Source organism: Motacilla alba, chromosome 7 (genome assembly GCF_015832195.1).
Source record: "Motacilla alba alba isolate MOTALB_02 chromosome 7, Motacilla_alba_V1.0_pri, whole genome shotgun sequence".
NCBI lineage: Eukaryota > Metazoa > Chordata > Aves > Passeriformes > Motacillidae > Motacilla > Motacilla alba.
This window is the reverse complement of record NC_052022.1, coordinates 36683542-36697439: the sequence shown is the minus strand read 5'-3', so window position 1 is coordinate 36697439 and position 13898 is coordinate 36683542. Positions and strand designations below refer to the sequence as shown.

Genomic DNA, 13898 nt, shown 5'->3' with positions numbered 1-13898 from the left:
TAGCATTCACTAAGTGTCCTTTCTGCATTCTTTAGCATAGTATAGTATTCTTTAATATAATATAGTATCATAAAGTAATAAATTAGCCTTCTGAGAACATGGAGTCAGATGCATCATTCCTGCCTTTGTTGGGACATTCCCTGCAAATACAATATTTACCTGGTGTGAGCTTCCCTTTTGCAGTGGGGTGGATGATGTGGATTAAAGGTGAGCAAAATGGGAGATGGTAAGATTAATTCTGATTTCTGTTCAGTAGTTTACATTTCAGAGTAAGTCAGGGCTGGAATATCAAAGTGACACTGATGCCTAACCTGGGCACTGGGAAAATGAAATTCTTCATCACTTGTATCTAAAAAAAAAATCTCCATGAAATGAGAGCTGGAAGAATTCCATAAATATTGGTGCTTAGTCTTGACTTGCTTCCTGTAAGACACCTTGGCAGAAGTTGGCCTGGATTCTTCCCCCAAATCTGCTTCCTCTTCAGCCTTTTTTCCTGCTCTCCTTCCAAGTGCATTGAGAGGGCTTTAGTGAAGGTGCATTTTGTGTTCCAGAACTGTTCTTGCAGGGAGCTTGGGCTGGGTGACCCTTCCAACCCGAGCCACTCCATGACAGCTTTGCAGTTTTGGTGTCCCACCCAGCAGGGTTTGTTGTCACAGGTGCCACAGGTGCAGTGTCCCTGGGTGTCCCCTTTGATCCTGGAGTCCCCCAAGGTGCAGAGCTGGGAGGGGCAGCTCCCCCACCATGGCTGGTTTCCAGTGCCACCCCAGAGCTGGTGTCACCTGAGCTCCCGTGATCCTGGTGACAGACATGACACTGACCCCAGGATCAAGGTAATTGGGTAGAAATGGGAATATCTTTGAGATTCCAGAGGGTCCAATACCTTGTATGAGATGGAACAGGCTGGACAGGGAAGAGGTGGAATCACCATCCCTGGAAGTGCTCAAAAAATGATCATTTGTGGCACTTTGCTGTTGGGCTTTGTGACATTTAGTCAAGACTTGATAATCCTGGAGGTCTTTTCCAACCTTTGTGAATCTGTGAAATGTGATTGTGTAGCCAAAAAACAAAAAGGAATTTGGTACAACAGAAAAAGTATAATAGAAATTCATGTTTTGGATTGAGGCTCAGATGTAATGGCATAAACTGCTCTGTTGTAAATAAAAAATAAGCCAAGTACACTCCTGGATAGCTCTGGTAATTAATGCCTCATGATTACATGTTACTCCAGTCATATTTCCAGTTGTAAAAGACATGAGAAAAGCAATGGAACGGAGTTAGAAGCTCTGCTTGCCCTCTGCTTCACTCACCTGGAGTAAATTAATAAAGATCCCTTTCAATAAAAATATTAAAATGCATTTAAGACAGATTTTCCATAAGCACATTTTTTGGGGGGGGGGGGATGTTTTACATTTGAATTACTGGAGTGGGGCAGCTGGGGTTTACAGAAAACTGCCATGTAGCATTAAAAGTGAAAGAAAAAGAAATCAATTATGATCTTGACAAATCCCATTTTGTCAGGGAAATATTTTCCTTTCCTCTGCAGGAAAACCTCTTATGGTCGTTTTGTGGGTTGTTGGGGTTTTTTTTGTATTTTTTTTTTTTTTTTAGTCCAGATGTGTACAAAAAAAGCAGTGACACGCTGATTCCCTTAATTCCATAATAGCTCAGCTGGCCTGGTGAAGTCACCCAAAATTGGAGGAGCTACCCTTGGGAATGGGTGGCTGGAATGCTCCCAGCCTGTTTTGCAGAGCTGGAGCTGGGGGTCTGCTGATCACAGCCAAGCCATTCCAGCCCTGGTACATAGCAGGAGTCAGAGTCATTAAATAATTATACCTTTGATTAGCTGCTTTAACTGTTCATTGCCTTTGAAATATGATAGTATAATTTAAAGCTTTTATTAAAAGACAATTTTTCTAGGTGGTTGAAAAGGATTTTTGTGTGTGTGTGTGTGTAGAAAAGAGCCATAATTTTCTGCTTCAGATAATGAAAAACTGAGAAAAATGTTTCCAATTACCATTTCCTTTTTGTCAATTGGAATCTTGTATGTTTACAGTCTATTGGAAAGGCACTGAAATCATTTAGTGGGTCCTTTACCTACTGCAGAAGTTTGCGAGGAGAAATATTGCAAGAGGGGAAAAAAAAGAAATAAAAATATTTTTTTAAGAAATATTTAATTAAAGTAACTTTTTTTCCCCTGTCACCAGCAGCAGTATGAATGTGTTTTCATTTTTTTCCCCCTTCATTTGAAATGTTCAAAGCTGAAGAGAAGCCAAACGTAATTAACTATTAATATGATTTGAAGTATTACTTTTAGAGTGTTTTGTGGGTTTAAAATAGAGCATGGGAAAGGATTTCAGTTGCAGAGGAAAGAGTTGGGGGTTTTTATACCATACAGTTTGAGTTGTATTTGGGGAAATTTCTGTAACTCAGCACTTTTATTAATTTACTTTGCATCAGATTTTTTTTTCTGAGTGTTCTGGAGTCCAAAAAGGGCATAGTAAGAGCTGTTGCCATATGAAATATCTTCTGTCTCCCCTTTTTTTTTTTTTTTTTTTTCTTTTGGGATATACATTCTGATAATCCCTCCTGCTCCAAACAGAAATGTTGGGAAACTTCAGAGTCACGTTCAGGTGTTTAAAGATGGTTCATTGTGGAAATCTGGTTGAATAAATAGAAAAACAGTGAATGTACTTACCATCCTTTGCCGTGGCCAGGGGTTGGAACCAGATCTTTAAGGGTCTTTAAGGTCCCATCTAACCCAAACCATTTCATGAGTCTGTTTTGTATGAGATCCATGCACTTGGTGGCATTTTTTAATTTTAGAATGTAGGGTTGGACAGATCTTAAAGTGGAATGTATCCAGTTAATTTTACTTAGATATTCATATTTATGTAGAGATCTACATTAGATAGGCCTGGGGCTTGTTTTGGGGGGTTTTTTAACCCTTTTTTGAGGCATTTTTTGTCATTTCTGCTTTCACATGGGATAAGGCAATGTCCAGCCACTTCACAGTCGCAGGGACAAATCTGCGTGATCTGAGAATCTCCTGAGCTGCCTCTCAGTGAAATCATTTCAATCCTCTGGCCAGAGTGGGGGGTCTTGTTGGACAAGAACTACCAAGTTCTTGGTACCCCAGAAGAGAGGAACCTCCCCAGCCTGCCCCTGATGTAACCGCGTGTGGTGCAGGAGAGCTCCAGGAAGAGCAGGGGGAGGGCTGAAGTTTATCCCCAGATGTTCAGCTTTGCCTCCCATCCTCCTCTCAGAAATCCATTTTCCTGGGCAGGTGCTACCTGGAGAAGCTGCCCTGGCCTGTGCTGTGGGAGGAGGGTTCTCCTCAGCCTCCTCCCCAGTGTTGAATTGCCCTGCTGGGGTGCCTGGCTGGTTTGATTTCTGGCGCTGGGCGCTGGGAAGATGCTCTGGGAAGCACATGACACTCCAGCCCCCTTCCCCCAGCCTGGGTGCAGAGATCCTATTATTTCTGATAATTGATGCTGAGGGCTGTGGCGTGCCTCATTTAATCAGCCCTGCTCAGCACACTCCAGGGATGTAATTCATGTAATTCCACCTCCAACATGGCTGGCCAGGCTCGGACACACAGCCCAGCAGCCACAGCAGTTTTTAATCAGCTGTCTGAAGACTGTTTGTCTAATCAGCCAGGAGCTCTGTCACAGCCAGACCAGAGGTGACATTAGCACATCTGGAATGCCTGGCTGCAGCACTGGAGGGAGGTGTCCAGGGTTAGACTGTGCGTGTGAGCGCTGCCAGAAATAAAAGTGTGTTTCTGCTTATCAAAATGGGAAAAAAGAGATGAATTGGAGCAGGTTGGAAAGGGTTAATGTGGGGTTTTGTTGACTGTAATATCCTGAGCATCCTGAGAGAACTTTCCAAGTAACACACAGATGTGTCCTCAGATCACACATGGGTTTGAACCCTTCCTGCAAACCCCTCCTGCTTTTGGAAACAATGCTTCGTGATGGTGGTGGTAGTAAACACATCCACTGCAGAAGCTGGTAACCAAAACTGGGCAGGACAAGCAGATGCACCAGCAGAGGATAAACAGCAGCCCCATTACAGAAGGCAAACACAGAAATTCTGTCTGCTCACAGCTGTGAAGTTATGGCCTGAGCAAATACAAAGAGAGGTGGTGACTGGGAGTGATTAGGTTTAATTGATTCCCAGTTCCTCCATATCTTTACAAAAGGCTGTCCTGGAGCCTGGTTTCCTCCTTGCTGTTCCAACATAGCTCTTCTCACTCTGATGTGCAGGTGTAAAAGCTTCTTCCACACCAATGGGGGTAGTTCAGCTCACGGGGAGCGCTCAGGAACACCAGCAAAGGGATGATCTGTGTCCCCACATCCTGCTGGATGTCCTGCTGCAGCTGCTGCCACCACCCCTGCTCAGGGACAAGGACAATTTCTCCTCTGAAAGGGTGCTCAGGCATCAGAACAGGCTTCCCAGGGAAGGGAAGGAGTTGCCATCCCTGGAGCGTTCAGAATGGGGTAAATGGGGCACTCTGTGGTGTGGCTCAGTGGCCATGGAGCTGTTTGTTCAGGTCTTGGGCTTGGTCTTGATGGGGCAGCCACAGCTTCCCTGGATCCTCAACATCCCAGGGCCAGTACTGTTTGCCACTTCAGGAAAAGTTCAATTAAATGCTGGGGAGTTGTTAACTTCATTCCAGATGTTTGAAGTTTGAGAAAGTTTGTCTGGTTGTTTTTTTGTTTGTTTTTTTCCTGCAATCTTTAGTTAGAAACACCTCTTGGTGGCATTTTTGGAAGAAAACACACTTCCAGAAATGACTTCAAAAATCAATCTGCCTTAAAGATTTATATTTTTTGGGGGGGAGAGGAGTTTTTCTGTTGGATAATGAAGTATTTCTTACAGCATTTTATTGATAACCAGTTGGAGTTTCTTTGATTAAGCATGTATATTATATATATATATATATATATGAATATATATATATGAGATAGATAGATAGATAGATATATGAGATATATATATATATGAAATATAGATATGTGAAATATATAAAAAATATACTGGTTTCCAACCCCAATCACATATATAATATATAGAAAAAAGATTTGGATAATGATATAGATAGATAGATAGATAGATAGATAGATAGATAGATAGATAGATAGATAGATATAGGTAGATAGATATAGGTAGATATACTATAGATTATATGAATGATACAAATATAGAGGTATAGTTTTAGACATATATAGATATAATATAGATTATACGGATGATATAGATAGAGGTATAGATAGATATAGATATAGATAGATATAGGTATAGGTATAGATGTAGCTAGATATAGATACAGATAGATATAGATATAGTTAGATATGGATATAGATATAGATATAGATATAGATATAGATATGGATATAGATATAGATATAGATATAGATATAGATATAGATATCTCTGGAGCTGACAACAAGAGCTTTTGTTGGGTTTACTTTGGGGACCAGGAAGTGAAGCCAGAGCAGACAAACTGAATATCCTGGGAAATAATTCAGAGGCAAAGCAGGCAGCTAATGACCTGCAGGGCCTGTTCCAGCCTGGCTGTGGGGAACAGCAGCGTGTAATTCCAGAGGCAGGCAGGGTAGGATGGCTCTGCTCTCCCTGGCACATCAATCACCCTGCAGAGGCTTTGCTTGGCAGTGTCCAAACCCTTATTGAATCCTTAAAGGCAGGAGAGCACCTGGAGGAAGCAGGCAGGAGCCCAGTCGATGCCAAAGGATGCATGTGGATGTATCAGGACCTCAGCATCTCTGTGGGAAAAGTCCATTTGTTGAAAGGGAAGGGAAAGGCCTGACACTTAACACATTAAAATGGATTATTTCATCAATAGGTTAATAGAAAAGCAGGCTGCAGGATCACTCCTGCACGCAAAACGTGCCATTAACGTGTGAAAAATGGGAAAGGCTCTGGGAAAGGGTCTCTGTGCACTGGAGACCATCTTCCCTTTCAGAGGGGTGCCAAAGCTCGATTTTGCCTATTTATATGTAAATGTTTCAGAGGAAAAACAAGTTTTCTGCAGGGCAATTGGGCCTCTCTAGTGCAGAGACTTCTTAAACAGGTCTTAAAATGAAAGGGTTTTTCCAGCTTGAAGGATGCACCCAATGGAAACACTTTCAGATTCGGTGATGTCACTCAGAATGCAGTCCTCCTTTTCAGTATGGAGCATTGGAGAAAGCAGATGGCTTTATTCAAATCATACCTGCCTTAACAGTCAGGGGGGTTCAGGCAGTGCTCTTCCAGCTTTAATTCTTCAGCTGAAAATGGGGCTTTCTGTTAAAGCCTGGAATGACTTTGTGGCGCTGTTCCTTCTCCCTGTCAGCAGCTGTTTGATCTGAGTTCTGTGGGGCATTACAGAAATTCCCCCGTAAATACTGAAGGAAATTTCTTCAGTTATTGGATCCTGGTACTGGCTGTGTTGTGGGGTGTGGATGATGTCCTAAAGAGTGAGGGACATCTGTGGTGGGAGGGAGAAGGGTCTGAGGTCCCTTAGAAGACTTCTTGAGTCCAGCCACCAAAGTCAGCACCATCATGTTCACCGCTAAACCCTGTCCCACATCCAGATGCCATTTACACACTGCCAGACAGGGCAGTTCCAGCAGTTCCCTGTTCTTCCTGTGGCTCTCAGGTGTCCAGGTCTACTCAGGTGTTTCATCTGGTTCCTGTGTGAGGAAACCCAGCCTAACTTAAGGATTCTAAAGAGGGTGAAAATGTGCTCTCCCCTAATGAGCCTGGGAGCAGGGTACTTTTGAGCCACTTTTTCTGCTCCTTGTGAAGCAGCAGCTCAGAGGTTCTCAAAGTTTGGGTCAATTCTAATAAAACAAGGGTGTTGCTATTCTCTGTAAAGAATAGACTCTTTTTTTCCCCCCCTTTTCCAAATAAACACTTTGATTTTGCAGTGGGGAAGGAATTTTGGAGCAGCCTAGGATAGTGAAAAGTATCCCTGCCCGTGGCAGGGGGGTGGAACAAGATGGGCTTTGAGGTCCCTTCCAACCCAAACCATTCTGGAATTTTATGATTCTACTTCCTCTGAGCTCAGTGCTACAAAGAACATTCGTTGGGACGAGGTTTCAAGGTCATTACATCATCACCTCAGTTTCTAAAGGTGGTGATGTAAAAAGAGGTTTAAGGGTGAACTCCGGGCACCAAGTGATCCCCACAGGCTTTTGGAGGAAAAGGAGCTCTTGTCTGGCTGTGTTTTGTCCTGAAGTAAATCACATTTTACAGTAGCTGTTTTGTCCAGTCCTGTATCTTCTGCACAAATACTTCCTGCCTTTTTTTTTTTTTTTTGACTTCTACTGGTCTGTTTTTGTCTATTCCAATAGCAGATCCATTTAATCTTGTCAAATCGTGTCATGTTGTGGTGACTGAAAGAAGAATCACTCTGAATATGAGGTTTTCCACATTGACCATGGATTGCAGGGGCTGAGTGGTCCTTGTGTGCATTTTCTGTGTGTAGCTCTTCACGTGTGAACAGGCTTGTGCTTGTATTTTACTTCACATGCTTTTTGATGTTTCTTTTCTCCCCTTTTTCATTGACAAAAAAAAAAAAAAATTTTTTCTTCCTTCCCCTTCTTTTTTCTTTATTTTTATTCTCTTTTTATTTTTTTTTTCTCTCTTCCCCTCCTGCTCTCTGGACGCAGCCAAACGCAAAGCTTGGAAACTAAACCGTGTTGGTAGCCTGCGAAATATTTACAGCAGCAGCAGCACCAACACCGAAGGTAACAAACCCACCCGTCCCAGACAAACACCTCCTCTCTCCCCCCCTTTTTTCAACCCACTTCTCCAGAGTTTCGCCCTCCTTGCCCCTCTCCCTTTCCCCCTGGAAATGAGATTTGCCCCAAGCATGCGTGTTTGTTTCCACCCCGTGTTTGCAGAGTCATTCCACTTGGTCTTTTCATCTTTCTGTTCGTGCCTTTTGTTTTGCCATTCATGTTCCTTTCAGCTTACTTAAATTTTGACCTTTCCCTCTAGTCGTGGAGTGGTGATGTTTAAATTACTTCAGGAACCCATTTTCTCCTTTTATTTTTTTTTTTAAGAGATACATATATATATTTTCCCTTTCTCCATGTGGGCACTCAATGTAATATTTCCCAAGTTATTACGGTTTTTAAAAGTGTTAGTATCAGGTGTAATGATCTGTAGCCAAATACAATAGTGTGCCATGACATTTAAGTAACAATCTTAATTTGTTTTGTGCAAGCCTTCTCCATAATGCTCTTTGCGGCTCTAATCCAGAGGCGAGACAGTGCCGGGTCATTTGCATGTGCTACTCTTGCTTGTAAATTCTGGATATTGTTGTATTTCTAAAGGTCACCCGGTGCCAAAGTTCACAAATTGACTTACATTGCTTTTCTTTCCCCCCACCCAAGGCAGCCGTCATGCCTTTTGTATAATAGCACGCGGAATTTTATGTATTTATTTCCCCCCCTCCCCTCTCCACCTTCAAACAACACAATTATAAACTTTCTTCTTTTTTTTTTTAACATATATATATTTTTTTATTATTATTACAAATGTCAAAGGTCAGAACGACTCGCAAACCAAGCAAGGAGGAGGGGGGGCAGGAAAAAAACCCACCACCACCATCTCCAGCAGCATGGAAGAGGGATGGTGTGAGGAACAGGGAATGCAAAATAGGTCACAACTCAGTAATCTCGCTATAAGGGAGGGGGATTTTTTTTTTCTCTTCACTTAAGTGCGAACCAAATGGGTCAAGTAATCGCCAGCGCATGCCCTAACACTAATTGACTTATTTTGGAATGATTATAACTGTAATATTTTTCTTAATGTCACTGTTTTCTGGGCTGTTGATTTTAGTGATTGCCAAGCGGTGGCATTAAATCTCTTGTAAATTTTAAATTGCATGCTATTTCTGTAAACAAGTCCCTCTGTTCACATCCTGATCATTAACCTTTGGTGATTTATATCACCGTCCTTTTTTTGCACAATTACAGCCCGGGCTGCTGAGGGGGCCTGCCTCTCCCTGCCAAAGTGTGCACAGGAAAAAAAAAGTGGAGTTTTATTCCAGCTTGTTAATGCAAGCTTTTTTTCTTTTCTTTTTTTTTTTAACTATAATTTTGTTTCATTTCTCAGCCCAAGTGTAAAATTATTGCCTTTCAGAGCTGCTAAACTGGCTGGTTTGATCCTTTCATTGCCTTTTCAAATAAATATGAGAAGACAGAGAGTGACTGTCAGATATTCATAAGTCTTGGGGTTGTCTTTTTTCCACAAAGACACTTGAATAATTTTCAATTTTCTATTTGTTGTTTAGACCTCCCAGCCCCATTTTTCCTCCGATCAGGTATGTTTGTTGCTGCAGGTTTAGTGCTTGAGCAGCTTATGAGTTTTTATTTTTCTGTTCATGGACCGCAGCAGAGGAACAAATACATGGAATTCCCTTGTGTTTTACAGATCAAGATTTTGTAGGGCCTGTCTAATTTGAGGAATCTTGTATTTTAGTGATCAAACTAAGTACTGAAGGCACCTTGGTATGGAAACACAGTTCTGCTGGCCGTGGCCCAGAAAGTTTTGAGACACAGCATCAAAATGAAATTCTAAAATTGGGCAAATGTATCATTTTTTGGATGTTTTATCCCCTCCAAAAGCTGAAGGTTCAATGTTCTTAGCTGTGAGCTGGTACCATGAGCCTTTGTGTGAGAGCTGGAACGGTGAGACATGCAAATGTGGAGTTAATGAGCATTGTAAGTATTAAAAACCACATGTTTGGATAATTATGCCTTCAAAAAAGAGAACGATGATGGGAAATGACAGTCCAGAATAACAAATCTGCTTTGGTCCTTGGCGCGCGCTTGCTCAGTGGCACTCGCACCTATCCACACACCAAAAACCTTTCCCTCAGCTTCAACCCTCGTTTGGAAAGCTCTCCAATCATTTTTAACTCCCTGCTGGTGTTTTTAGGTGCTCTGGCTGTGCTGCCAGGTGGGCAGATCTCCCTGGAGCTGGGGGAAGGTGCAGCCCAGGTGCTGCAGGTGTGCTCTGGGTGGCTGATGGTGATGCCTTTTTGGGCCACCTAAAGGCCAGCCAGAATTAAGGGAGTAAAAGCAGTTTTATTTATTTATTGAAGGGCCTTCAGGGGCTACACCCAAAAAATGGACAGTGGGTCATGGGTTATCACACTTTTCTAAGTTTGGGCCATTTGCACATTGGGGGTTGATCTCCCAGTCACACCTATAGGTAATGAAGCCATTTCAGTTTGGTCCCCCCAGGTCACTTCTGTTTCCATCTCTCAGGGCCTGAGGCAGTGAGGTGTCCTTGACTCCCAGGCCTAGAGAGGAATTGCTGTGTCTGACCAGAATAGGAAAGCAGCAGAGAACACTTTATATGGAGTTTAGAGTTCTGCACTAAAGAGCTGCAGGATTACCAATAGATAGAAAATAGGAAAGCTGAAATCCTAAGGCCTCAATGGTCCCCAGCATGGGGGGACTCTGTGCTTGAGCTTCCCCATCAGAGGGGCTGCTCTCTCCTGGCTGTTTCACAGCAAAAATATGGGTTTGGGTGGGATTTTCCCCAGGTGTGGGATCCCAGCTGAAGGACTCAACCTTCTGAGGGTGTTACAGAATCACTGAGGTTGGAAAAGCCCTCCCAGCCCATCGAGTCCAGGCTGTGCCTGATGCCCACCTTGTCCCCAGCCCAGGGCCCTGAGTGCCACCTCCAGGCCTGCCTTGGATGTCTCCAGGGATGGGAACTGCACTCCAATCCCTGAGCACCCTTTCCATGGGGAAATTCCTGCTGATGTCCACCCTGAGCCTGCCCTGGCCCAGCCTGAGGCCGTTCCCTCTCCTCCTGTCCCTGTTCCCTGGAGCACAGCCCAACCTCTGCCTTGTCCCAAAATTGCAGAGTTACTTCCTCCATCAGATCTGTCTCATTACAAGAAATCTCACTTTCATTCATTTTAGAGTTTGCCTAAACTCTTTAGTTGTCAGATTGTGGGTGGTTTTCCATAGGAAGCCAAATGAGAAAGTCCCACGTGCTCCCTGTCGCAGGCAGCCAGGCTTGAAGCAATCCTTTGCTTCTTTAGGGGGAAAGATAGGGAGTAGCAGTGAGTTCTGCTCAAAACAAACCCCACTCTGGTTTTAAGGGTACCTTGTACCTGTTCTCATGGCAGTGTTATTAAAATACAGAATAATTTCTCCTATACCAGCAGGTTTCAGGCCAGGTTGGACAGGGCTTGGAGCATCCTGGGATAGTGGAAGGTGTCCTGTGACAGGGGGTGGAGCTGGATAAGCTTTATGGTCCCTTCCAGCTCAATTCTGTGATTCTATGATTTTGCAGCACAGCAGGAAGGATTATCTTTAAGGAATTAAAAACCTGTATTTTGCTTGCATAAAGATCCTGATTTTCCCCCTCCTCACTGTTGCATGCTGGATTTTGGTTGGATCTGCTGGGCACTGAGGGAAAACTTTTTTGTTTGGATACTCATACTTGGAAAGTCCCAAGCTACCTTTGGTTGTAAAGTGATGCTGCTGCTGCCACGGTGCTGTGCCCATGCAGGAAGTTACATCTCAACTGGATTTAAAAAAATTTTTCAACTTGGGTTGTCTTGACACCCAAATAAAACATGGAGCCCATGAGGCAGAGGGCTTCAGGGCCTTCAGCCTTTCTCCACCACTCAGAGAAATGTGATCTAAAACAGAATAAAACTCTTCCAGTGGAACACAACCTTTACCAAGAGCTGTGGGCGAGCGACAGCCGAGCTCCGTTGTCCTGATGGGGTTGATTTTCAAAACTAATTAGATTTAGACACTGGGTTTGGAAAGGGGAGAGAAGTATTAGCATAGCCATGCCCAGTGGGACATGGCACAAATATTTCCTTAATTGAGGCTGCTAATAAACATACTTATCTGCCAAGTGAGGGGGGTGATTCTCACTGAGTGGCAAAGGTAACGCGACCTAACACACGTGGGACGTAAATAACACAATTGTTGTAAACAAATCGTGGTCGTAAACAACTCCTGTCTCTTCCCAGGGCACCCCAGCAGCTCTTCCCTCTCCTCCTTTTGAAAGGATGAAGGGTTATGGTGCTTGAGCACAAGAGATTTTCAGGAGAGGGAAGAGGAGGCGATGAAAAAGGAGCTTAAATAGGTCTGGGTGTTACTTGAGGCAGGCTTGGCTGGGATTCAGGCTGTAACCTCAGCTCTTGAAGGTGCTTCAGGAGCATTTGAAACACGTCCTCGAGGGGGTTCTGGTGCTGCACTTGACTTCTTCTTCCTGGGAAGTGTTTCCTGTGTGAGTGGCACCACCCTCCAGATGTGCCTGATGAGTTGCTGATAATTAGCAGCAGCACCAGCATCCTCTGCTATCAGACAGCTGTGTTGGGCAGAGATACAAATGCACAGCCTGGTTGGCCTGGAAGCCAGAAAACCCAGTCTTATTCTGGCAAAATTCTCATAAATGCCTCTTAGAAATACCTTCACATTTATTTGTTTAAAAGCCAGCTTTCAGGATGGGTGTGATTTCTGCACAGCAGAAAGGAGCCCTTGCCTCCTGTTGACTTGCCTTGCTGAAAGGTTGGACCGGGTGATTCTTGAGGTCCCTCCCAACCTGATCTTCTAGGACTTTGTGACTTGGAATTGTGCCCATCGCTGGCGCAAGGTGTTATTTATGCAGTTCTTAATAGTAAGAGTAAAAAGAATGGGAGTGGAAATGGAGGCCCAGCTGATTTGTGCACTTTATTCAGAACCACTCCTGAGAGATGCCAGGAGGTGCGAGTGCTTCTGGACATGTGTTTTCCCTACATTCCATAGGCTAAAAATGGAGTTCTCTGGAACAAGTTATGGACTAATTGTATCCTGTGGTAATTTTCAGTGTGGTTTTCTAAACCTGATCCCGGTCCCACATCACAAACACATGGCGAGGGGAAGGCAGGGGGGGCATGCCCTGAACGTTTGTTTTTTCTTCCACAATCCATTGCTCCTAAGAAATTTTATCTCTTTGTTTTCCAGAAGTGGGTGGGCTGTGGCAGTGTCTGGTTTTTTTGGCAGAGCAAAATAAATTGTGAACTCGAGTTAAACGCAGTTGACTGTGGAAAGATGATGGTGAGAAGTGTCCCTGGAATCCCAGAATGATTTGAGTTGGAAGGGACCTTAAAGCCCATCCCATTCCACCCCTGTTATGGGCAGAGACACCTTCCACTGTCCCAGGTTGCTCCAAGCCCTGTCCAACCTGGCCTGGGACATTTCCAGGGATGGGGCAGCCACAGCTGGGCACCCTAAAATTCACTGATTCCATGCCCACTGCCACTAAAAGAAAAAAACCTCTGTGCTTTTCCCTCCATATCATCACAATCTCACAGTTTTGGCTCATTTCCCATCCCAGCCACCCTTCCCTCTTAAAAAAAAAAAAGCAAAACAAACAACAACAGCATTTTAGACATCTCCTGTTGATAATAACTTCCAAATGGAAGTCAGTGGCAGCTGGTTCTTCACGCTTTAACCCTTCCTCTGCTGCCCTTCCAGGAAATAATTGATGACTGATTGGCCCATTAACCTTTTTTTCTTTAAAAAAAATAAAAAAGTTTGACAGCCTGGACTTGTGTAATGAGGAGGGATTCCTGGTGAAATCAGGCTGATGGCTGAGTTGCTTGCCCCTGAGGATGCAAAATTAGCCCCGTGGGACCTCGTCTGCATAGAAACTGGACACAATTAGTGTAATATCCGGTGTTATTAATGTAGTTTGGAGTAATTGGGCAGGTTGATTTCGACAGGTTGATGGTGCTAAAATACTATTATAGTGGACCTTTCCATGAATAACTGTTAAACATGGAAAACTGTTTAATAAAATTTTGTGATTGGGCTCACAGGGATTTAAATAGCACAAGCTATAATTTGGCTGAAGAGTAAAAG

At 43.6% G+C, this 13898-nt stretch overlaps 1 protein-coding gene across 12 annotated transcripts in view; it reads left to right on the top strand.

Annotated features, from left to right (window-relative positions):
- AGAP1 (ArfGAP with GTPase domain, ankyrin repeat and PH domain 1) overlaps positions 1-13898 on the top strand; it is a 308025-nt gene that overhangs the window by 249528 nt on the left and 44599 nt on the right. For 8 of the 12 annotated variants that reach the window (XM_038142030.1, XM_038142029.1, XM_038142033.1 and 5 more), the window contains one exon: positions 7677-7754. The exons of the other annotated variants lie outside the window; for them this stretch is intronic. In XM_038142030.1, coding sequence (XP_037997958.1) covers positions 7677-7754 — 78 coding nt within the window. The remainder of the gene's footprint in view (positions 1-7676; positions 7755-13898) is intronic. 12 annotated transcript variants of the gene reach the window in all.